The sequence below is a fragment of the Musca autumnalis genome, unplaced genomic scaffold (assembly GCF_047663935.1).
Source record: "Musca autumnalis isolate F117 unplaced genomic scaffold, ASM4766393v1 scaffold_4, whole genome shotgun sequence".
NCBI classification, from domain to species: Eukaryota; Metazoa; Arthropoda; class Insecta; order Diptera; family Muscidae; genus Musca; species Musca autumnalis.
The window spans coordinates 212461546-212488685 of NW_027411977.1; the positions used below are offsets into that span (position 1 = coordinate 212461546).

General features: G+C 34.9%; 1 protein-coding gene across 1 annotated transcript in view; it reads right to left on the reverse strand.

Annotated features, from left to right (window-relative positions):
* Positions 1-1197: 1197 nt before the first annotated feature.
* laza (lazaro) overlaps positions 1198-27140 on the reverse strand; it is a 32088-nt gene continuing 6145 nt past the window's right edge. Inside the window, exon 2 of the mRNA XM_073982792.1 lies at positions 1198-7073. Within this exon, the coding sequence (XP_073838893.1) occupies positions 5544-6641 (1098 nt within the window). The 5' untranslated portion in view covers positions 6642-7073 and the 3' untranslated portion in view covers positions 1198-5543. The remainder of the gene's footprint in view (positions 7074-27140) is intronic.

Sequence of the window (27140 nt, forward strand, 5' to 3'; positions counted from 1 at the left end):
ATGGAGCTAACACAGGGCTACAACAGGAGGAGGGAGAAATTGGCATTTAAATTTTAACAAGCTTTACCTTTATTTTCAATATGAAAATGAAGGAAAGAAAACAGAAGAGAATATTCAATAGAACAAATCGGAGGTAAGGAGACTTTTTTCTAAAGAAGAAAAATCCTCAGTTGCTGAGGAGACTTTTTTCGACAGAAAAAAAATTCCTCAGTATTGTGAGGTGAGTTCTTTCTATAGAAAAAAATTCCTCTGTACAGTGAGCTGAATTTTTTCTATAGAAAACAATTTTCTCGAGTTTTTTACAGACAAAATTTCCTGAAGAACTGAGCTGAGTTTTTTTCTATATAAACATTTCCTCAGGAACTGACATGGGTTCTTTTCTATAGAAAAAGTCTTATATTTCTGAGTTATTTTTTTTCAAAAGACAAAAATACTCAGTACAGTGAGACTGTGACTTTTCTCTGTAGAATAAATGCACTTCAGCACACTGATATGAGGTTTTTCTACAGAAAAAAAAAATCCGCATTACAATGAGGTCAGTTTTTTCGATAAAGAAAAATTTCTCAGTACATTGAGGTAAGTTTTTTCCTATAGAAAGAAAAATACCTCAGTACCCTGAAGCGAGTTTTTTTCTAGAGAACAAATATTCCTCAAGAACTGAGGTGATTTTTTTCTATAGAACAAATATTTCTCAGGAACTGAGGTGAGTTTTACTATAGCCAAAATTTCCTCATTTTTGTACAGGAAAAAATTTCCTCAGGAACTGAGGTAACTTTTTTCTATAGAAAAAAATTTCCTCAGGAATTGAGATGACTTTTTTTATTGAAAAAATTTTCCTCAGTACACTGGGTTGTGTTTCTTCTGTAGAAAAATTTTTTCTCAAGAACCAAGATGAGTTTGTCTACAGAAAAACATTCTTCAGGAACTGAGGTGAGTTTTCCTATGGAACCTTTTTTCATAAACTGAGTTAATTTCTTTTATAGAAAAAAATTTCCTCAGGAATGAACAGACTTTTTTTTGTCAAAAAAAAAAAAACTTTTTCTCCCTTTTCTTTCTTTTCTCAGTCCACTGAGGTGCAATTTTTCTGAAAAAAATTCTTCCGGAACCTAGGTGACTGTTTTCTATAGACAGAAAATCCTCAATAACCTAAGGAGACTTTTTTGCATAGAAAAATTCACAACAGGAATTGAGGTGACATTTTTCTATAGAAACAAGTAAAAAAGTATCAGTCGGCTTTGCCGACAGAGATATACCCTCAGCCTGTGTATATTGAAACAAATTTTTCCCAAAATACGTGTGTATTTAGGGGGTTTTAAAAATTTTGGACGTTTGAACCGACGAAAATGTTGATTAGGATTGAAGATCAAACGTTTTGCGGAGGAGATACTAAAAGGAATGTATCGACATTGACCGTTATGGAAGTGGACCTCCAGCCACAACATATGGTGCCATAGGGGGTTTTTACACTCTTCGGGCTGTTTGCTCAAGAAGTATGGACTTGCCCCTAAAAAAACTTTTACCATCGTATTTGAGGCAGCGAATGCAAGTTGCCTCAACAAAAATCAAAGTGATTCGATATCAGGTCTTAAAGTGAACTTATCCGAAATTTTGTGTGAGAGGTAACGGATGGAGTGGACAAATATAGCCCATATTTCAACCTGATCTATATGTGGTAGATATATTAGGACGTGTAAAGTATAGACCAATTCGGCCACTCCCTTCAAGAGTTACCGTACGAACAATTTTTCCGAACATGTTTGAAATTTTGTGGGGGAGGTACCTGAAGGATTGGACCGATATGAGTTATGTTCAAACTTAAACTATGTTTGGATAAAATATTACTAAGGACAGATTTTGGACCGAATCGGCAGATCCGTTCGAGAGTCATCTTTCGCTCCAACCACCTCAAACGGTGTCATAGGGGTTTTTTTGCAAGTTTCATGCTATTTTCTCAGGAAGTATGGACTTGCCCCTGATGAAACTTGTACCGTCGTATGGAGGGCAGTGAATACAAGTTGCTAGAACAAAAATCAAAGCGATTCGAGAGATGGCCCTAAACTGAACTTTTCCAAAATTTTGTGTGGGAGGTACCCGAAGGAGTCAACCTATTGAGACCATATTGGAACCTAATATTACTCTGGTAGAAAGTATACGCTATACAAAGTATGGACCAAATCTGTCACTCCCTTCAAGAGTTATCGTGCGCACAAACTTTCCGAACATTTTCGAACTTTTGTGGGGGAGGTACCGGAAGGAGTGGACCGATGTAGCTCATCTTCGAACTTAAACTAAGTTTGGGCAAAATATTGCGAAAGCCAAAATTTTAACCGAATCGGTTCATCCGTTCGAGAGTTATCGTGCGCTCCAGCCAGCAGGACAGACAGACAGACAGACGGACGGACATGGCTAGATCGACTCCAAATTGTCTGAAACACATTTCGTCCAAACATACTTGGGGTCTAAAACCATTATTTCGATGAGGCACATTTTCATCGTATCAAAGTGTATATACCCTCCTTAGCTTAAAGGCTGAGGGTATAAAAATGCACATCAGTACATTGAGGTGAGTTTTTTCTACAAAAAAAAATCTTCTTTACAATGGGGTCAGTTTTTACTATAAAGAAAAATTCCTCAGTATATTGAGGTAAGTTTTTTTTCTATAGAAAGATTCCTTAGTACACTGGGGCGAGTTTTTTCTATAGAAGAAATATTCCTCAAGAACTGAGGTGAGTTTTTTTATAGAACAAATATTTCCTCAGGAACTGAGGTGAGTTTGACTATAGACAAAATTTTCCTCAGGGACGGTGGATATATTTTTCTATAGAAAAAAAATTTCCTCAGGGACGGTGGTGATATTTTTCTATAGAAAAAAATTACTCAGGAACTGTGGTGACATTTTTCTATAGAAAAAAATTCCTCAGGAACTGAGGTGACTTTTTCTATGGAAAAAATTTCCTCAGTACACTGGGTTGTGTTTCTTCTATAGAAAAAATAATTTCTCAAGAACCTAGATGAGTTTTTCTACAGAAAAACATTCTTCAGTAACTGATGTGAGTTTCCTATAGAACCTTTCTTCATAAACTGAGTAAGTTTCTTTTACAGAAAAAAATTTCCTCAGGAACTCAAAAGACTTTTTTGTCAAAAAAAACTTTTTCTCCCTCTCAAAATTCTCAGTCCACTGAGATGCAATTTTTCTGAAAAAAAAAAAAACAATTCCTCAGTACACAGAAATAAAATTCTTCAGGAACTTAGGTGACTTTTTTTATAGAAAAAATCCTCAATAACCTAAGGAGACGTTTTTGTATAGAAAAATTCACATCAGGAATTGAGGTGACATTTTTCTATAGAAAAAAATTGCATCAGTACAACGAAGTGACCTTTTTCTACAAAAAAAAATTCCTCAGGAACTGTGCTGACATTTTTTATAGACAAAAATTTCGTCAGGAACCGAGGTGACTTTTTTCTATACAAAAAAATTCCTCAGGCACTGAGGTGACGTTTTTGTTTCTATAGAAAAAAATTTCCTCAAGAACTGAGGTGACTTTTTTTCTATAGAAGAAAATTTTCTCAGGAATTGAGGTGACTTTTTTCCTTTTTTCTCAGGAACTGAGGTGACTTTTTCTATAGAAAAAAATTTCCTCAGGAAAAATTTGTTCATAACACTGAGGTGAGTTTTTTCTAATGAAAAAAAATTATATAGAAAAAAATCGATAGAATCTCAAATCTCTCAGGAGACGTTTCCTATAGAAAGAAATTTTTAGTAATCTAAGGCGATTTTTGTCTTTTTTCTGAGGAATTTATTTCTATGGAAAAAAGTCAACTCAGTTCCTGAGTAAATTATTTTCTATAAGAAACTCACCTCAGTTCCAGAGGATTTTTTTCCATGGAAACAAATATTCTCAGGAACTGACGTAACTTTCTTCTATAGAAACAAATTCCCTAAGGAACTGAGACGAGTTCCTTCCTCAGTACATTTAGGAGATTTTTTTCTATAGAAAAAACTCACATCAGGAAATGAGGCGAGTTTTTTCTATAAAAACAAATTTCCTCAGGAACTGAGTTGTCTTTTTTCCAAAAAAAAAAAAAATCCTCAGTACACTGAGGTGAGTTTTATCTATAGAAGAAATTACTCAGTACACTGAGGTGAGTTTTTTCTATGGAACAGATTTCCTCTGCTCCTGATGTGATTTTTTTCTACAGAAAAAAATTATTCATTACACTGAAGTGAGTTTTTTCTATTGAAAAAACAAAATCATTAGTACGTTAGTAAAAAAATCAATAGTAAACAATTTCACATCAGGAACTGAGGTAATTTTTTGACATCAGTTTCACATCAGGAACTGAGGTGACGCTTTTTCTATAGAAAAAATTTCACATCAGGAACTGAGGTGACGCTTTTTCTATAGAAAAAATTTCACATCAGGAACTGAGGTGACGTTTTTTCTATAGAAAATATTTCACATCAGGAACTGAGGTGACGTTTTTTCTATAGAAAAAATTTCACATCAGGAACTGAGGTGACGTTTTTTCTATAGAAAAAATTTCACATCAGGAACGTAGGTGCGTTTTTTCCATAGAAAAAAAATTTTCTCAGGAAATGAGGTGAGTGTTTTCCATAGAAAAAAATTTCACATCAGGAACTGAGGTGAGTTTTTTCTATAGAAAAAATTTCACATCAGGAACTGAGGTGACGTTTTTTCTATAGAAAAAATTTCACATCAGGAACTGAGGTGAGTTTTTTCTATAGAAAAAATTTCACATCAGGAACTGAGGTGAGTTTTTTCTATAGAAAAAATTTCACATCAGGAACTGAGGTGAGTTTTTTCTATAGAAAAAATTTCACATCAGGAACTGAGGTGAGTTTTTTCTATAGAAAAAATTTCACATCAGGAACTGAAGTGAGTTTTTTCTATAGAAAAAATTTCACATCAGGAACTGAGGTGAGTTTTTTCTATAGAAAATATTTCACATCAGGAACTGAGGTGAGTTTTTTCTATAGAAAAAAATTTCACATCAGTTCCTGAGGTGAGTTTTTGCTATATAAAAAAATTTCAACTCAGGGACTGAGGTTGGTTTTTCTATAGAAAAAATTTCACATCAGGAACTGCGGTGAGTTTTTTCTATAGAAAAAATTTTACATCAGGAACTGAGGTGAGTTTTTTCTATGGAAAAAATGTCACTCAGGAACTGAGGTGACTTTTTTCTATAGAAAAAATGTCACATCAGGAACTGCGGTGACTTTTTCTATAGAAAAAATGTCACATCAGGAACTGCGGTGACTTTTTTCTATAGAAAAAATGTCACATCAGGAACTGCGGTGACTTTTTTCTATAGAAAAAATGTCACATCAGGAACTGCGGTGACTTTTTTCTATAGAAGAAATCTCCTGAGCTTACTGTGGAAATTTTGTAGCCCTGTGTACCTTAAATTTTCCTTTCTTCTTCATCACTGCCAAATGAGACGATGAATGACAAACCAATTGCCTGATCATCGTTTGGCGCTTGAAGATGCTGGCGTTGGTGTTAATGTTGTTGTCGTTGTTGTTATGATGCCGCCGATTTCCATATGGATTCATTAGATGCTATAAGATGCTCTTTAGGTGATGTTAACGTAACAAGTTCTTCTTCAGCCACGCTGGTGGCTAACGATGTCACCGCTTCTAAAGCGGCTGCCGTTGATGTTGTTGAGAGGCCTCCTGGCAATGTTGAAGCTGCTGATATTTGATCATTGTAAAGATGCTGTTGCTGGTGCAGAATTTTATGCTGGTGCTGCTGAGGATCGGGACTAAGCGTCTGTTGTTGATGATGCTGCTGCGGCTGAAAGCTCACCGTGCTTGAGCCAACATGTTGGTGTTTCAATGAAGCCTTAAGCTTGTTCGATGTTTGATGCAAACACGACTGTTTATTGTGATGCTGATGAGGACTTATGGCCGAGGATGTTGATGCTGTGGACGAACCATAGTAGCTTAGAAATCTACCCACATAGATGGCAGTAAGTGTGGCATAGATTATGCCCATTACGGCACCGGCCATTACATCCGACCAATGATGCCAGTAATCGGCCACACGACTCAACGATATAAACCAGGCCAACGATAGAAACAGAAATTGCAACAAATGACGTAAGACACGATTCACACCACGACCACCCCGCCAGATGGCGTGCAGATAAAAGGCCAAAAACAGCATGGCATAGAATGACAACGACGAATGGGCACTGGGGAATGACACATACAATTCGCGCAATTGACGAGCGGATAAATTGCGATTGGAACAATAGTATTGTTCGACAAATAAATTGCGATTTTTTGGATCGTCACATGTGGAGCCATCGTTGAGTTGCGGCCGGCAGGCCATGTAGAAGTGGGGCCTCAGCCGCCTTACCACGTTCTTGGCCAATTCGGTGCTCAGATAGGTGGCAATAAAACCAAAGCTAAAACAACCCAAACTAAGGCTGGTATTTCGTAGATATTGCCTTAAACGGAAGTTATGACAAAGGCGCATTATCTCCACAACACTAAGGAACAGCATGGGTAGTAGCAGCATGCACACCAGCAGCATGGGCACCGTAATGGTGCACTCATGGTATGGATACCTTATGCTGAGGTCACCACAAAAGAAACCGCGCTGATATGTCAGCATAGTTATGGCCTGGTTAGATGAATAGATAGCCTTTGTTGTAGATCTGTGACCAATATGGAATACATTCACTCAGGTTACAATGGCCACACGGTTCAAATACATACACAGGCACAGCGCACTCACCACTCTCGGACGGTATGGCCACACACTCGATACGTTCAAATACTTTGTAAATATTTAGATTTCTTGTTGTTGTTGTTGCTGCAATTGTTTTGTGTGATTTTTTTCCTTCAATTTGTGCAAGAATTTCCTCAAGTATGCTTTGTAGTTTTCTGACTGGGCTGGGCACTTGTCTGTCGGTCGTCGTTCACTTTTATTTGTTTTCCATGGAAAATTGCAAAAATCTTCTATTGGTGTTTTTTTTGTTTTTTCTTCGTGAAGTTCGTTCTATGCGTTCGGACTCTTTAAACAGATGCCTTCTTTCTTTAAAAGCTGTAAGCAAAAAGAAATATTGATGATGAAAGATGTACGTCTTTAACCTTTACGACCTGGGCACACAGTGGCAAACAAAAGTGGCGGAAGGCAATTAGAATAAAGGAGATGTTTCTGATTGGGTAATCTTTAAAAATGAAGTGGATTTTTGGTATTAGTTCAAGAAGGAGAGACAAAGGAAAAATTAAAAAGACACCACAGTTTGCTGAACTCAGTTGCTGAGGTAAATTTTTTGTATAGAAACAACTGACCTCAGTTGCTGACGTACATTTTTTCTATAGAAAAAACTGACCTCAGTTCCAGAGGTAAATTTTTTCTATAGAAAAAACTGACCTCAGTTCCTGAGGTAAATTTTTTCTATAGAAAAAACTGACCTCAGTTCCTGAGGTATATTTTTTCTATAGAAAAAACTGACCTCAGTTCCTGAGGTATATTTTTTCTATAGAAAAAACTGACCTCAGTTCCTGAGGTATATTTTTTCTATAGAAAAAACTGACCTCAGTTCCTGAGGTATATTTTTTCTATAGAAAAAACTGACCTCAGTTCCTGAGGTATATTTTTTCTATAGAAAAAACTGACCTCAGTTCCTGAGGTATATTTTTTCTATAGAATTCCTGAGGTAAGTTTTTTCTACAGAAAAAACTGACCACAGTTCCTGAGGTAAATTTTTTCTACAGAAAAAACTGACCACAGTTCCTGAGGTAAACTTTTCTATAGAAAAAACTGGCCTCATTTCCTGAGGTAAATTTTTTCTATAGAAAAAACTGACCTCACTTCCTGAGCTAAATTTTTTCTATAGAAAAAACTGACCTCAATTCCTGAGGTAAATTTTTTCTATAGAAAAAACTGACCTCAATTCCTGAGGTAAATTTTTTCTATAGAAAAAACTGACTTCAATTCCTGAGGTAAATTTTTTCCATAGAAAAAACTGACCTCACTTCCTGAGGTAAATTTTTTCTATAGAAAAAACTGACCTCAATTCCTGAGGTAAATTTTTTCTATAGAAAAAACTGACCTCACTTCCTGAGGTAAATTTTTTCTATAGAAAAAACTGACCTCACTTCCTGAGGTAAATTTTTTCTATAGGAAAAAAACTGACCTCAGTTCCTGAGGTAAATTTTTTCTATAGGAAAAAACTGACCTCAGTTCCTGAGGTAAATTTTTTCTATAGGAAAAAACTGACCTCAGTTCCTGAGGTAAATTTTTTCTATAGGAAAAAACTGACCTCAGTTCCTGAGGTAAATTTTTTCTATAGGAAAAAACTGACCTCAGTTCCTGAGGTAAATTTTTTCTATAGGAAAAAACTGACCTCAGTTCCTGAGGTAAATTTTTTCTATAGGAAAAAACTGACCTCAGTTCCTGAGGTAAATTTTTTCTATAGGAAAAAACTGACCTCAGTTCCTGAGGTAAATTTTTTCTATAGGAAAAAACTGACCTCAGTTCCTGAGGTAAATTTTTTCTATAGGAAAAAACTGACCTCAGTTCCTGAGGTAAATTTTTTCTATAGGAAAAAACTGACCTCAGTTCCTGAGGTAAATTTTTTCTATAGGAAAAAACTGACCTCAGTTCCTGAGGTAAATTTTTTCTTAGGAAAAAACTGACCTCAGTTCCTGAGGTAAATTTTTTCTATAGGAAAAAACTGACCTCAGTTCCTGAGGTAAATTTTTTCTATAGGAAAAAACTGACCTCAGTTCCTGAGGTAAATTTTTTCTATAGGAAAAAACTGACCTCAGTTCCTGAGGTAAATTTTTTCTATAGGAAAAAACTGACCTCAGTTCCTGAGGTAAATTTTTTCTATAGGAAAAAACTGACCTCAGTTCCTGAGGTAAATTTTTTCTATAGGAAAAAACTGACCTCAGTTCCTGAGGTAAATTTTTTCTATAGGAAAAAACTGACCTCAGTTCCTGAGGTAAATTTTTTCTATAGGAAAAAACTGACCTCAGTTCCTGAGGTAAATTTTTTCTATAGGAAAAAACTGACCTCAGTTCCTGAGGTAAATTTTTTCTATAGGAAAAAACTGACCTCAGTTCCTGAGGTAAATTTTTTCTATAGGAAAAAACTGACCTCAGTTCCTGAGGTAAATTTTTTCTATAGGAAAAAACTGACCTCAGTTCCTGAGGTAAATTTTTTCTATAGGAAAAAACTGACCTCAGTTCCTGAGGTAAATTTTTTCTATAGGAAAAAACTGACCTCAGTTCCTGAGGTAAATTTTTTCTATAGAAAAAACTGACCTCAGTTCCTAAGGTAAATTTTTTCTATAGAAAAAACTGACCTCAGTTCCTGAGGTAAATTTTTTCTATAGAAAAAACTGACCTCAGTTCCTGAGGTAAATTTTTTCTATAGAAAAAACTGACCTCAGTTCCTGAGGTAAATTTTTTCTATAGAAAAAACTGACCTCAGATCCTGAGGTAAATTTTTTCTATAGAAAAAACTGACCTCAGTTCCTGAGGTAAATTTTTTCTATAGAAAAAACTGACCTCAGTTCCTGAGGTAAATTTTTTCTATAGAAAAAACTGACCTCAGTTCCTGAGGTAAATTTTTTCTATAGAAAAAACTGACCTCAGTTCCTGAGGTAAATTTTTTCTATAGAAAAAACTGACCTCAGTTCCTGAGGTAAATTTTTTCTATAGAAAAAACTGACCTCAGTTCCTGAGGTAAATTTTTTCTACAGAAAAAACTGACCTCAGTTCCTGAGGTTAATTTTTTCTATAGAAAAAACTGACCTCAGTTCTTGAGGTTAATTTTTTCTATAGAAGAAACTGACCTCAGTTCTTGAGGTTAATTTTTTCTATTGAAAAAACTGACCTCAGTTCCAGAGGTAAATTTTTTCTATAGAAAAAACTGACCTCAGTTCCTGAGGTAAATTTTTTCTATAGAAAAAACTGACCTCAATTCCTGAGGTAAATTTTTTCTATGGAAAAAACTGTCCTCAGTTCCTGAGGTAAATTCTTTCTATGGAAAAAACTGACCTCAGTTCCTGAGGTAAATTCTTTCTATGGAAAAAACTGACCTAAGTTCCGGAGGTAAATTTTTTCTATGGAAAAAACTGACCTAAGTTCCTGAGGTAATTTTTTCTATGGAAAAAACTGACCTCAGTTCCTGAGGACATTTTTTCTATGGAAAAAAACTGACCTCAGTTCCTGAGGACATTTTTTCTATAGAAAAAACTGACCTCAGTTCCCGATGTAAATTTTTTCTATAGAAAAAACTGACCTCAGTTCCTGAGGTAAATTTTTTCTGACCTCAGTTCCTGAGGTAAATTCTTTCAATAGAAAAAACTGAACTCAGTTCCTGAGGTAAATTTTTTCTATAGAAAAAAACTAAATTTTTTCTATAGAAAAAACTGACTTCAGTTCCTGAGGTAAATTTTTTCTATAGAAAAAAACTGACCTCATTTCCTGAGGTACATTTTTTCTATAGAAAAAAACTGACCTCAGTTCCTGAGGTAAATTTTTTTTCTATAGAAAAAACTGACCTCAGTTCCTGAGGTAAATTTTTTTCTATAGAAAAAACTGACCTCAGTTCCCAAAACATTATTTTCGAAAGGAAAAGTCACCTTAATTATTAAAAAAAATTAATAATATTATTTTACGAACCTGTTTGATTTTGAATTAATCTGTATAGAAAAGCTGTAGTTAGTTCCCAAGTCATTATGTACAAATTACCAATATATTCTCGCCTTATGTACATAAACTCATTCATAGAATTTGTTTGCTAATTGTCTGCCAATTATGGCTATAAATCACATACTTATATTTCCGTTGATAATGTCGCGATAGTATTTTTCCGATACTCCTTCAACATTAAAGTATTATTAAAATATTTTTTATAAACAAAAAATTAAACGCGTAGCAGCAACGAATACTATAATTTGTTAATACTTTTTCTTTGAATAATTTAACAAAAATTCTTTTGATATCTGATTGGAGCTCTGCGGCGAGCGATAAGATAAGGCGCTTTGTGTTTTTGTTTGCGATAAAGAAGAGTGGAACATGGAACACATCAATGGCGTTTGATTTTTGTCGGTTATTTACCTTAATTTTTCTTCAATAACAATACAACTTATTGGCATATATATGATTGCGAAAAGTACCGCGAAAAATAAGATTTCATTCATACTTAGGTTCCTCTCTCTCTGTCTTTCTCTGTTTTATCAATGGAATGTTAAATGCCACCTTAGCATGACTAACTATGCAATAATTTCATCAATTATTGCAAAACATTTAATTGAGCTATTCTAAATGGCCAATTCCATTCAAAGTGAATTGCAATTAATCAGCGTGTTGTTGCTGTTGTAAAATTAGGGTTAATGATTCACCGTCAAACACTGCCAGCCTTTGATTTAGATTACTTAGTACACGATTTCGTTGAGAGTAGGAGTGTCGAGATAAATTTGAAATTAAATGGAAACGGAAATTATAGGCAAAATTTTAAGAATTTTTTATTTGGAATTTAGAAAGAATGATCAAAAGTTGGAAGTGAGTAAGTTGTAATACCTAATTTTTATAACTTGGCTAATTCCCTTAAGAAAAAGTTCGAGTGATTCAAATAGAAAAATACTGAGCAGTTTTTCTACGGAAAAAAGAGTCCTCAGAATACTGAGATATTTTTTTGCTATAGAAAAAAGTGTCCTCATAGTGTCCTTAAAGAAAACACAGAACTGAGTGGTGATTTTTTCTAATACAAACTATTCTTCACTGCACTGAAATGTTTAATTTATATAAATTTGCATGGACATCCTTAAGAAATCAACATTAAAAAAGTCGAAATATTTATTCATATACGAGTATAAGATAACATAATAATAGGAGTTACATCAGCTCATTAAAAATCTCTGAAAATTATTTAGAATGTCTTTGCCAATCAGAAACCTTTCTATATAACCGAAAGTGTTATATATTTAGATGACCCTATTGAAGTTCTATGAATGACCATTTGCATATTTATTTGACATACTTTCGGAGGTGGTGTAAGATACGGCCTTGATAGGTTTTAACAATGCAACGTAAAGGATTTATCTCGGTCCCTTTTCCAGGTGATGGATTTATGGTGAATTGGCGACATAAAAAACCTGCATTCCTGATTCACTTCGACGGATGGCAGTATTGTCACAATCCCTATAAAAGCAAAGTTGGTTAACATTGGACTCAGCGGGGCCCATGCCTCCACCGAATAGACAGACAAACGGACAAAGATATATTCTACTAGTGCCCAAAGAAAACATATGACCGTTCTGGATATGACATTATAATTGTTCTGTGAAATTTTAATGCTAAAATTGCGAGGAAAAATATCTTTCAGCCTTCATAGGGTAACATCCGACAACAGAATGAGGCTATACAATTTTGCCGAGGCAAAAATACATTATAATAATTATAGGTTATAACACATCACCCAGAAACCAGATCGATCATCTTGCGATATACAGTGTGATAGATGTCCGATCGGTACGAGAAGCGAACCTCGATCGTTTGTGGCCATTTCCTTGTAGCAACCAAGATACACACCTAATGTTGCAACAAAGTGCGATTTAAAACAGAACGGAATGTAGAGAAGCTGCAAACACAACAATATCACACTCTAAATACATGCTGGAAAACGGCACACTTTGTCCCGTTTATTTTGGATCCAAACATATTTTATGTTTGCGCCCAAACACATTATATGTTTGCTGAATTTTTTTTCTGCGTGTAAGCAATTTCACGACTATGGGCCTTTGAAAAAATATTCTTTAAAAAATCCACGACTATGGGCCTTTGAAAAAATATTCTTTAAAAAATCCACGACTATGGGCCTTTGAAAAAATATTCTTTAAAAAATCCACGACCATGGGCCTTTGAAAAAATATTCTTTAAAAAATCCACGACTATGGGCCTTTGAAAAAATATTCTTTAAAAAATCCACGACTATGGGCCTTTGAAAAAATATTCTTTAAAAAATCCACGACTATGGGCCTTTGAAAAAATATTCTTTAAAAAATCCACGACTATGGGCCTTTGAAAAAATATTCTTTAAAAAATCCACGACTATGGGCCTTTGAAAAAATATTCTTTAAAAAATCCACGACTATGGGCCTTTGAAAAATATTCTTCAAAAAATCCACGACTTTGGGCCTTTGAAAAAATATTCTCTAAAAGAATCCACGACCTTTGAAAAAATATTCTTTAAAAATCCACGACTATTGTTGCATGAAACAAATATTCTTGAAAAATCCACTAATATTGTTACTGGAAGAAAATATTCTTTAAAAATCCAAGACTACTGTCCTTGAAAAAAAATCTTTAAAAAATCCACGACTATTGTTCTTTGAAACAAATATTCTTTAAAAATCCACGACTAATGTTCCTTGAAAAGAAAATAACGACTGTTGGTTCTTGAAACAAAATATTCATTAAAAAATCCACGACGTTAAAATTATTTTTAAAAAATCCAAGTTTATTGGCCTTAAAAATATTTTCAAAAAATCCACGTTTATTGATCTTAAAAATATTTTTAAAAAATCCAAGTTTATTGGCCTTAAAAATATTTTCAAAAATTCCACGTTTATTGGTCTTAAAAATATTTTTAAAAAATCCACTTTTATTGGCCTTAAAAATATTTTTAAAAAATCCACGTTTATTGGCCTTAAAAATATTTTTAAAAAAATCCACATTTATTGGCCTTAAAAATATTTTCAAAAAATCCACGTATATTGATCTTAAAAATATTTTTAAAAAATCCACTTTTATTGGCCTAAAAAATATTTTAAAAAAAATCCACGTTTATTGGCCTAAAAAATATTTAAAAAAAAAATCCACGTTTATTGGCCTTAAAAATATTTTTAAAAAATCCACGTTTATTGGCTTTAAAAATATTTTTAAAAAATCCACGTTTATTGGCCTTAAAAATATTTTTAAAAAATCCACATTTATTGGCCTTAAAAATATTTTTAAAAAATCCACGTTTATTGGCCTTAAAAATATTTTTAAAAAATCCACGTTTATTGGCCTTAAAAATATTTTTAAAAAATCCAAATTTATTGGCCTTAAACATATTTTTAAAAAATCCACGTTTATTGGCCCTAATTATGCCCTCAGCCTTTAGGCTAAAGAGGGTATTTACACTTTGATACGGCCAAAAATGTGCCTCATCGAAATAATGGTTTTAGACCCCAAGTATGTTTGTACGATATCCGTTTCAGACAATTTTGAGTAGATCTAGCAATGGCCCTAATTATGCCCGGTCCACTCCTTCGAGTACCTCCCACACAAAATTTCGGAAAAGTTCAGTTTAGAGCCATCTCTCGAATCGCTCTGATTTTTGTTTTAGCAACTTGTATTGACTGCCCGCCATACGACGGTACAAGTTTCATTAGGGGCAAGTCCATACTTCCTGAGAAAATAGCCTGAAAGTTGCAAAAATTCTATGACACCGTGTGAGGTGGTTGGAGCGCAAGATAACTCTCGATTGGATCTGCCGATTCGGTCCAAAATTTGGCCTTGGTAATATTTTGTCCAAACATAGTTTAAGTTTGAAGATAAGCCATATCGGTCTACTCCTTCAGGTACCTCCCCCACAAAAGTTCAAAAATGTTCGGAAAATTTGTTCATACGGTAACTCTTGAAGGGAGTGGCCGAATTGGTCCATACTGTACACAACCTAATATATCTGCTAGATATAGATCAGGTTAAAATATGGACTTTATTTGTCCACTCTATCCGGTACCTCCCACACAAAATTTCGGATAAGTTCACTTTAAGTCCTGCTATCGAATCACTTTGATTTTTGTTGAAGCAACTTGCATTCGCTGCCTCAATTACGATGATAAACGTTTTTTCAGGGGAAAGTTCATACTTCTTGAGCAAACATCCCGAAGGGTGTAAAAACCCCCTATGGCACCATATGTAGTGGCTGGAGATCCACTTCTATAATGGTCAATTCCATTCCTTTTAGTATTTCCTCCGCAAAATGAACATTTTTGTCGGCTCAAATGCCCAAAATTTTTAAAAACCCCTAAATACATATGTTTTTTTGGGAAAAAAATGTTTTCAATATACACAGGCTGAGGGTATATCTCTGTTGGCAAGGCCGACTGATACTTTTTTATTTGTTGGAATATATTTTCATAAAATTCAAGTTTATTGAAATTGACTAAAAAATCCTCGATTATTGAAAAAATATTTTTTAAAAGTTCCACGTTTAAAAAAATTAAAAGAAATAGACGATTATTTTATTTTTAAACAAAAATCGACGAATATTGAAAAAAAGTTTTTTTTTTAAATCAGCGATTCTTTAAAAAAATATTCTTATAAATCTACGATTCTTAACAAAATATTCTTAAAAAAATCTACGATTCTTAAAAAAATGTTCTTTTGAAAGTATACGATTTTTGAAAAATATTCTTGAAACAATTTACGATTTTTGAAAAAAATATTCTTTAAAAAATAACTATTTTTGAAAAAAAATATTATTTAAAAATCTACGATTTTTGAAACAAAATATTCGTTAAAAAATCTACGATTTTTGAAAAAATATTCTTAAAAAAATCTACGATTTTAGAAAAAATATTCTTTAAAAAATCCATGAATATTGAAAAATTCCAGATTGTTAATAAAATATTCTAAAGAAGCCACGCTTATTGAAAAAATATTCTAAAAAAGCCACGATTATTAAAAAAATATTCTTAAACAAATCCACAATTATTAAAAAAAAATATTCTTAAAAACCTCGCGTTTATTGAAAAAATTATTTTAAAAAATTCCCGTTTACCAAAAAAAAAAAAAATAATTTTAAAAAATTCACGTTTATTGAAAAAATGCTTTAAAAAATCACGTTTATTGAAAATATATTTTTAAAAAATGCACATCTTTAAAACTCCACGTTAAATATACAGAAATTGCTTAAATCAACGATTCTTTAAAAAAAATATTCTTAAAAAAATCTACGATTCTTAAAAAAATAATCTTAAAAAATCTACGATTCTTAAAAAAAAGTTCTTTAAAAAATCTATGATTCTTTAAAAAAATTTAAGATTTTTGAAAAAATATTCTTTACAAAATCTACGATTTTTGAAAAAAAATATTCTTTAAAAGTCTACGATTTTTGAAAAAATATTCTATAAAAAACCTACGATTATTGAAAAAATATTCTTTAAAAAATCCATAATAATTGAAAAAAAAAAATATTCTTTAAAAAATCCATGAATATTGAAAATTCCAGATTATTGAAAAATATCCTAAAAAAGCCAAGATTATTGAAAAAATATTCTTAAACAAATCCACGATTACTAAAAAGATATTCTTAAAAAACTCACGTTTATTGAAAAAATAATTTTAAAAAATTCCCGTTTATCGAAACAATTATTTTAAAAATTTAAAAAAATATTTACGATTCATAACAAAAAGTTCTTTAAAAAGTATACGATTTTTGAAAAATATTCTTTAAAAAATTTAAGATTTTTGAAAAATTTTCTTTAAAAAATTTACGATTTTTGAAAAAAATATTCTTTAAAAAACTTTACGATTTTTGAAAAAATATTCTTTAAAAATCTACGATTTTTGAAAAAAATATTCTTTAAAAATCTACGATTTTTGAAAAAATATTCTTTAAAAATCTACGATTTTTGAAAACGTATTCTTTAAAAAATCCTTGATAATTAAAAAAATATTCCTTAAAAAATCCATGAATATTGAAAATTCCAGATTATTGAAAAACATTCTAAAAAAAGCCATGATTATTGAAAAAATATTCTAAAAAAGCCACGATTATTGAAAAAATATTCTTAAACAAATCCACGATTATTAAAAAAGTTATTCTTAAAAAACTCGAGTGTTTTGAAAAAATAATTTTAAAAAATTCCCGTTTATCAAAAATATAATTAAAAAAATTCACGTTTATTGAAAAAATACTTAAAAAAATCACGTTTATTGAAAACATATTTTTAAAAAATGCACATCCATTAAAAGATCTACGTTGAGTATATAAAAATTCCTTATATATAAAAATTCCTTAAAAAGTTCTTTAAAAAATCCACGTTGCGTGTACTTAAATTCCTTAAAAATATTCTTTAAAAAAAGCACTTTTGAAAATTTACGACTATGTGTCTTTGAAAAAATAATCTGTAAAAATCGACGTTTAAAAGAATATTCTGTAAAAATCTATGCCTGCAAAAAAAAATATAAATTCCACGTTTGAAAAATACGCCTTATAAATTCATGTTTGAACAAAAAATACTCTATAAAAATTTTAAACATTTATTGTTTGAAAGAATATTAACAAAAATACTTAATTTTTATACCCTCCACCATAGTATGGAGGGTATATTAAGTTTGTCATTCCGTTTGTAACACATCGAACTAATCATTTCCGACCATATAAAGTATATATATTCTTGATCAGGATAAAATTCTAAGACGATCTAGCCATGTCCGTCTGTCCATCCGTCTGTCCGTCTGTTGTAATCACTCTAGCGTCCGCAATAATTGAGAAAGAGTGCTGAAATTTTGCACCCGAAGGTCTTTTTTCCATAGGCAGGTCAAGTTCGAAGATGGGCTATATCGGTCCACTCTTTGGTATAGCCCCCATAAAACGGTACCTCCGGATTTGAGGTATTTTGACGTTCTTCGCCACATTTGCGGACCGAATTAGCTATAATTTGGCACTTAGGGTTCCTAATGATCAACAAACTTATATCCCAAAGGATATGGGCATAGGTCCATGTTTTGGTATAGTCCCCATATAACGGTACCTCCCGATTTTCGGTATTTTGAGAATTTTAGCCACAATTTTTAAACGAACCATCTGCAATTTGACATTTGAGTTCTCAGTGGTCACGAAACATCTCCATGAAACATCGTCAACATAGGTCCATGTTTTGGTATAGCCCCCATGTATCGGTACCTCCCGATTTTCGGTATTTTGAGAATTTTAGCTACAATTTTTAACCGAACTAGCTGTAATTTGCCATTTGAGGTTCTCAGTGGTCATGAAATATCTCCACTAAACATCCATGTTTTGGTATAGCCCCCATATAAGGGTACCTCCCGATTTTCGGTATTTTGAGAATTTTAGCCACAATTTTTAACCGAACTATCTGCAATTTGACATTTTTGAGGTTCTCAGTGGTCACGAAACATCTCCACGAAACATCATCAACATAGGTCCATGTTTTGGTATAGCCCCCATATATCGGTACCTCCCGATTTTCGGAAATTTTCAGTGGTCACGAAATTTCTTCACTAAAATTCGTCAACATTTAAAGATAGGTTGACTCTTTGAAATGGAGGTGAAAGTCTGGGGCACGGAAAATTCCTCTTGGCGAAGAAAGGCCTTGGTGAGTATATTATGAACCCCGAAGGACAGCTCCGCCGTGAGTCGAACTTCCGCTTTATGGCGTGATGAAATTTTTGTTAGAGACCCTGTGGGCCATCAGGAATTAGCTTTATATCTTTGTTCACTGTTGCTTAAGTGCTCTACAAAAACAACAAACAAAGATATAATGCTAATTCATGATGGCTTACAGGGTCTCTTGCAAAAACTTCATCACGCTATAACGCGGAAGTTCGACTCACGGCGCATCTGTCCTTCGGGGTTTTTAATATACACACACCAAGGGCTTTCATCTCCAAAAGGAATTATCTCTGTCCCAACATTTGTGTTCACAGTGTAATTTAAGCAATAGTGGGAGACGGTAGGAGTCTATCCATTGTCGAAAAGTTGTTCCACCTAAAATTGTGAAAGGACTCTAATTATTCCATTTTAATTAAGACTATTTTATGGTGGTATAAAAAGTTCGGCCCGGCCGAACTTAACGACTTTTTACTTGTTGTTATTTATTTCGTCCCACAAAAATGTACAAGAAATTAGTCCATTGGTTCTAAAAAAATTTTGTTTAAATATTTTTAAATATTTGTTTAAATATTTTAAGTAAAATGAAGTAATTAAGAACTATTTCTATTGTTTTTGCCTCTTCCTTATCCTTTCATCAGTATTCCTAAAAAATCCACTTTTGTTCACTATTAAAAATCATCTCTTTATTTTCCTCACTTTTGTGTGCCACTGTATGCCTAAAATTGAGGAACTATTATTTTGCATTTTAGAACTTATGTGTCAAATTATTTTAATCTTTGGCACCAGTTTTGTTAGTCACTGTATGTGATGCCTTGTTTGCATACATTTATGCATGGTTCTCATGCATCGTTATTTTTTACCATTACTTTTCATTTAAATGAGAACAAACACTAGAAAAAATAAAACAATTTTCTGCAATTCCACAAACGCTGTTTTTTTTTTGTACAGTTCTTTTAATTTGTTATTCCGCAGATTGAATGGGCCGCTCTTTTTGACCTGATTTTTTTAATTTAAAATTTTTTTCACATAAATTCTTGAGGCTTTTCTATGCATAAATAGATTATTAAATTATCACAAGTAGTCACTTTTTCTCTCATAATTATTTTAATGGCTATTAATTGTGGTTATTAATTCTTTTTTTGTGAACGTTTTGTTTAATTTGGTTTTAACTTTATTTAATTGGCAAATTTGTGGTGGTTTACGTTCTCTGTGTGATTCTTTCACAAACAAATGAAAAGGAAAAAACAACACCAAATCTTATCAACTGCACGGTGAATTGTTTGTAGATTTAATTTAAATTTTTGTTTTTTTTTGTCATTGTTTACTTTCTTTCTTCATTCATACATTCGCCCGTGTTTTTTTTTCATACAAATGATAATGAAAATATTTAAGAATTTATTTTCGTAGTTTTGAATTAAAATTTGTTTTTGTTATAGTTTCGATTTTTTGTTTTGTTATCACTTTCAGTTTGTCACGTTCTCTAGTTATGTAGCTTCGTTGACAAAACTTTTTTTTCAGGTTGTCGTTTATTTTTTGGGTAATTTTTCATTATTTTTATATTGTCTAACAATTGTTCAGTTTTTTCATAAATTTTTGCAAAAATATGTTTAAAATCGTAAATTAATTTGTTTGTTGTTTCGTTAATTTATGACTTTGAAAATGAAAACTGCATTTGAATTTTTAATATTATTTTTTTTTTTTGTGTAAAGCATTTTTGTAGCCATTGGCCACCATTGCAACAAAGTAATAAAGTAACTGATTGATCACTTGGAAATGTAAATATGTCAGTGCTTTGTGTGTGCGGACTGCCTGAATTTTTTGCTTTTTCACTCAAGTAGTTTGGTTGCTGTCAGTTGCATTTAAATTTTTATTTTTGAAATTTATAACTTTAAAAGCAAAAAGCAAAAATTATTTTTAGTGGAGTAACAATTACCAACGAGACAAAGTCTTCCGCTAGGAAATTAAACAGAGACGCTAAGCGAAGTCGTGGCTGTACATTATAAACAGTGTTGCTATTTATGCCAATCCTATAATATAGAATCCCTTTACGGATGTTTCCTATTCAATAGGAACCTACTACGGAGGTCTCCAATACTATAGGAACCTCCTACGAAGATTTTTTATTCTATAGAAGCCTCCTACGGAGGTCTTCTAATCTATAGGAACCTCCTACGGAGGTCTTCTATTCTATAGAAGCCTCCTACGGAGGTCTTCTATTCTATAGAAGCCTCCTACGGAGGTCTTCTATTCTATAGAAGCCTCCTACGGAGGTCTTCTATTCTATAGAAGCCTCCTACGGAGGTCTTCTATTCTATAGAAGCCTCCTACGGAGGTCTTCTATTCTATAGAAGCCTCCTACGGAGGTCTTCTATTCTATAGAAGCCTCCTACGGAGGTCTTCTATTCTATAGAAGCCTCCTACGGAGGTCTTCTATTCTATAGAAGCCTCCTACGGAGGTCTTCTATTCTATAGAAGCCTCCTACGGAGGTCTTCTATTCTATAGAAGCCTCCTACGGATGTCTTCTATTCTATAGAAGCCTCCTACGGAGGTCTTCTATTCTATAGAAGCCTCCTACGGAGGTCTTCTATTCTATAGAAGCCTCCTACGGAGGTCTTCTATTCTATAGAAGCCTCCTACGGAGGTCTTCTATTCTATAGAAGCCTCCTACGGAGGTCTTCTATTCTATAGAAGCCTCCTACGGAGGTCTTCTATTCTATAGAAGCCTCCTACGGAGGTCTTCTATTCTATAGAAGCCTCCTACGGAGGTCTTCTATTCTATAGAAGCCTCCTACGGAGGTCTTCTATTCTATAGAAGCCTCCTACGGAGGTCTTCTATTCTATAGAAGCCTCCTACGGAGGTCTTCTATTCTATAGAAGCCTCCTACGGAGGTCTTCTATTCTATAGAAGCCTCCTACGGAGGTCTTCTATTCTATAGAAGCCTCCTACGGAGGTCTTCTATTCTATAGAAGCCTCCTACGGAGGTCTTCTATTCTATAGAAGCCTCCTACGGAGGTCTTCTATTCTATAGAAGCCTCCTACGGAGGTCTTCTATTCTATAGAAGCCTCCTACGGAGGTCTTCTATTCTATAGAAGCCTCCTACGGAGGTCTTCTATTCTATAGAAGCCTCCTACGGAGGTCTTCTATTCTATAGAAGCCTCCTACGGAGGTCTGCTATTCTATAGAAGCCTCCTACGGAGGTCTTCTATTCTATAGAAGCCTCCTACGGAGGTCTTCTATTCTATAGAAGCCTCCTACGGAGGTCTTCTATTCTATAGAAGCCTCCTACGGAGGTCTTCTATTCTATAGAAGCCTCCTACGGTGGTCTTCTATTATATAGAAGCCTCCTACGGAGGTCATCTATTCTATAGGAACCCCCTACGGAGGTCTCCTATTCTATAGGAACCTCCTTCGTTGGTCTCCTCTTCTATAGGAACCTCCTACGAAGGTCTCTTATTCTATAGGAACCTCCTACGAAGGTCTCCTATTCTATAGGAACCTCCTACGGAGGTCTCCTATTCTATAGGAACCTCCTACGGAGGTCTCCTGTTATTTAGGAACCTCCTACGGAGGTCTCCTATTCTATAGAAGCCTCCTACGGAGGTCTTCTATTCTATAGAAGCCTCCTACGGAGGTCTTCTATTCTATAGAAGCTTCCTACGGAGGTCTTCTATTCTATAGAAGCCTCCTACGGAGGTCTTCTATTCTATAGAAGCCTCCTACGGAGGTCTTCTATTCTATAGAAGCCTCCTACGGAGGTCTCCTATTCTATAAAAACCTCCTACGGAGGTCTCCTATTCTATAGGAACCTCCTACGGAGGTCTCCTATTATTTAGGAACCTCCTACGGAGGTCTCCTGTTATTTAGGAACCTCCTACGGAGGTCTCCTATTCTATAGAAGCCTCCTACGGAGGTCTTCTATTCTATAGAAGCCTCCTACGGAGGTCTTCTATTCTATAGAAGCTTCCTACGGAGGTCTTCTATTCTATAGAAGCCTCCTACGGAGGTCTTCTATTCTATAGAAGCCTCCTACGGAGGTCTTCTATTCTATAGAAGCCTCCTACGGAGGTCTCCTATTCTATAAAAACCTCCTACGGAGGTCTTCTATTCTATAGAAGCCTCCTACGGAGGTCTTCTATTCTATAGAAGCTTCCTACGGAGGTCTTCTATTCTATAGAAGCCTCCTACGGAGGTCTTCTATTCTATAGAAGCCTCCTACGGAGGTCTTCTATTCTATAGAAGCCTCCTACGGAGGTCTCCTATTCTATAAAAACCTCCTACGGAGGTCTCCTATTCTATAGGAACCTCCTACGGAGGTCTCCTATTATTTAGGAACCTCCTACGAAGGTCTCTTATTCTATAGGAACCTCCTACGAAGGTCTCCTATTCTATAGGAACCTCCTACGAAGGTCTCTTATTCTATAGGAACCTCCTACGAAGGTCTCCTATTCTATAGGAACCTCCTACGGAGGTCTCCTATTCTATAGGAACCTCCTACGGAGGTCTCCTGTTATTTAGGAACCTCCTACGGAGGTCTCCTATTCTATAGAAGCCTCCTACGGAGGTCTTCTATTCTATAGAAGCCTCCTACGGAGGTCTTCTATTCTATAGAAGCTTCCTACGGAGGTCTTCTATTCTATAGAAGCCTCCTACGGAGGTCTTCTATTCTATAGAAGCCTCCTACGGAGGTCTTCTATTCTATAGAAGCCTCCTACGGAGGTCTTCTATTCTATAGAAGCTTCCTACGGAGGTCTTCTATTCTATAGAAGCCTCCTACGGAGGTCTTCTATTCTATAGAAGCCTCCTACGGAGGTCTTCTATTCTATAGAAGCCTCCTACGGAGGTCTCCTATTCTATAAAAACCTCCTACGGAGGTCTCCTATTCTATAGGAACCTCCTACGGAGGTCTCCTATTATTTAGGAACCTCCTACGGAGGTCTCCTATTCTATAGAAGCCCGTTACGGAGGTCTTCAATTCTACAGAGGTCTCCTACGGAGGTCTTCTATTCTATAGAAGTCTCCTACGGAGGTCTTCTATTCTATAGAAGCCTCCTATGGAGGTCTTCTATTCTATAGAAGCCTCCTACGAAGGTCTTCTATTCTACAGAAGCCTCCTACGGAGGTCTCCTATTCTATAGGAACCTCCTACGGAGGTCTCCTATTCTATAGGAACCTCCTACGGAGGTCTCCTATTCTATAGGAACCTCCTACGGAGGTCTCCTATTCTATAAAAACCTCCTACGGAGGTCTCCTATTCTATAGGAACCTCCTACGGAGGTCTCCTATTATTTAGGAACCTCCTACGGAGGTCTCCTATTCTATAGAAGCCTCCTACGGAGGTCTTCTATTCTATAGAAGCCTCCTACGGAGGTCTTCTATTCTATAGAAGCTTCCTACGGAGGTCTTCTATTCTATAGAAGCCTCCTACTGATGTCTTCTATTCTATAGAAGCCTCCTACGGAGGTCTTCTATTCTATAGAAGCCTTCTACGGAGGTCTTCTATTCTATAGAAGCCTCCTACGGAGGTCTTCTATTCTATAGAAGCCCGTTACGGAGGTCTTCAATTCTACAGAGGTCTCCTACGGAGGTCTTCTATTCTATAGAAGTCTCCTACGGAGGTCTTCTATTCTATAGAAGTCTCCTACGGAGGTCTTCTATTCTATAGAAGCCTCCTATGGAGGTCTTCTATTCTATAGAAGCCTCCTACGAAAGTCTTCTATTCTACAGAAGCCTCCTACGGAGGTCTCCTATTCTATAGGAACCTCCTACGGAGGTCTCCTATTCTATAGGAACCTCCTACGGAGGTCTCCTATTCTATAGGAACCTCCTACGGAGGTCTCCTATTCTATAGGAACCTCCTACGGAGGTCTCCTATTCTATATGAACCTCCTACGGAGGTCTCCTATTCTATAGGAACCTCCTACGGAGGTCTTCTATTCTATAGAGGCCCCCTACAGAGGTCACCTAATGTATAGGAACCTCCTAAGGAAGTCACCGCTGCATTGGATACTCCTAAGGAGATCCGCTACTCCATAGGAACCTCCTAAGGAGGTCTCCTACTCCGTAGCAACCTCATACGGGGGTCTCCTATTCTCTAGGAATCTAATACGGAGGTCTCCTTTTCTATAGGAACCTCCTACGGAGGTCTCCTATTCTATAGGAAACTCCTACGGAGGTCTCCTATTCTATAGGAACCTCCTACGGAGGTCTCCTATTCTATAGGAACCTCCTACGGAGGTCTCCTTTTCTATAGGAACCTCCTACGGAGGTCTCCTATTCTATAGGAACCTCCTACGGAGGTCTCCTATTCTATAGGAACCTCCTACGGAGGTCTCCTATTCTATAGGAACCTCCTACGGAGGTCTGCTATTCTATAGGAACCTCCTACGGAGGTCTCCTATTCTATAAAAACCTCCTACGGAGGTCTCCTATTCTATAGGAACCTCCTACGGAGGTCTCCTATTCTATAGGAACCTCCTACGGAGGTCTCCTATTCTATAGGATCCTTCTACGGAGGTCTGTAATTCCATTCTATGGGAGCCTCCTATGGAGGTAACCTCTGTAACCTCTGTTCAACTCTCATTCTTCTTTTTCTTTTTCCAAACCTGACAATCAATCATTTCTTCTATCCGAAAACAATGAAGTTTACAACTATGTTGTTTGTCGTTACGTATTCAATGACTTTGATTGTTCCATGTATGCAAACTATTTTCGTTATCATTTTTACAAAGAAGTTGCTGCAACATTTTCAAACAACAAACGATCTGTTCTTTGAATTGCAACCAGTCCGTCAGTCAGTCACTCCGTCACTGAATGATGAATGACAATAATTCGTTTTAATGCAACTCTATTTGCGATTTACATAAGTAAGCGATTAATGTTTATGCGGTGGCCATAAAACCATTTGAATTGTCCTTGAGAGTGCTGCCAAAGAATAAATTACCAAATTATTTTAAAGTGATAGGGTCCTAAGGCCAAATGTGGAGATTTATAGATTTTGGTATTTTAGATTTTCAGAGCTAATGTCGAGCTTTATTAAATCGCGTTAAATTTAAATGTGCTTAGGGCAATTTGCACTTAATGAGGTTTTCAAATGAAAAGAGACTGTAAATTGCTATTAGATTTAAACAGATTTTCTTTAGGGAAATATTTATGATATACTATTTAAAATTGTTTTTTTTTTTTAATTTTATATTTTAAGTTACAACTTTGTTGACAGCTCCTTGTTCAAGGTTCAAACTGATTTAATTTTGTTTAAATTGGTCGATGCTCATGCCTGACATAATCCAGAATATCAATTTGCAATATTATGTGCCAGCAGGGTTTTGGAGCTTTTGGGTCATTATCTCATTATCTCAGGAAGTATTGACTTACTCCGGAAAAAAATTATACCGTTGAAAATGAGGATGCTAGAACAACCTACTGAAAAAAGAATCAAAACGATGAGAGAGGAGCTCCTAAACTTCACTTTTTTTCGAATTTTGTGTGGGAGGTACCCGAAGTGGCCCATATTCCAACCTGATACATGACTGGATAAAATAATATGATGTGCAAAGTCTGCACTAATCAGAATCTCCTGCGAGAATTATGTTGCGGATATGACATTTTGGTTGGTGCCGTCAGGGTTTCTTAGAACATATCTCAGGAAGTATAGACTTACGTAAGAAAAAAATTATACCGTCATAAAAGGAGCCGCAAGGACAACCTGCTGAAAAAATTCAAGACGATCCAAGAGGGTGTCTTGGAACATGAAGACCAACATCTCAGGAGATATGGACTTGCGCAAGAAAAAATATACCGTCATAAAGGGAGTTGCAAGGACAACCTGCTAAAAAAAAATATTCAAGACGATCCGAGAGAAACTCTTAAACTTCGCTTTATCCGAATTTTGTGTGGGAGATACTCGAAGAAGTGGACCGATATAGTCAATATTCTAACCTGATACATGTCTGGATGAAAAAATACGATATGCAAAGTCTGCACCAATCACAAATTCCCTGTTCGAATTATCTTGCGGATTTGCCATTTTGGTTGGTGCCGTCAGGGTTTCTTGGAGCTTTTAGGCCAATATCTCAGGAAGTATGGACTTGCGCAAGAAAAAAATTGAACAGTCGTTGAAGGAGCCGCAAGGACAACCTACTGAAACAAATTTCAGAATGATCAGAGAGAAGCTCTTAAACTTTACTTTATCCGAATTTCGTGTGGGAGGTATCCGTTAAAAAGTTTTCCAAACAAAGGTTTATTATTCACTCCTTAACTTAAGTTGAATGATTTAGTAAATTGCCTGAGCATGTGGACCATTTCGAGAAAAAGTTTTTATTTCACATTCAGGGTAATCATGAATATTTTCCTCGGAATTTTCCGCACGGAAATCGAAATAAAATAAAAATTGTGAAATTGGGGAAACGGAACAATATTCATAATTGCCGTAATTAAGTTTTTTATCTCATATACAAAACACAACGGGTTCTTCCCTTGCAGGGCTCCTACATCAGCCAATTTTGCTCCGATTGATTTCAAAATTTTATAACAATTTAGAGTGTTTGCAATTGGTAAGTTGGGATTATCCCCTTAATTGAATTTATGAAACATAGTTCCTGATTTCATTGTCTGGGCTGGTATTGCTATTTTACAGACGTAAGGATATTAGCAATAGTTGGACTCGACTTGGTGTTAAACCACTTCAAACACTCTGTATTCGCTCGTACCACCGCATGAAGGATGGATCGTATTATGAGC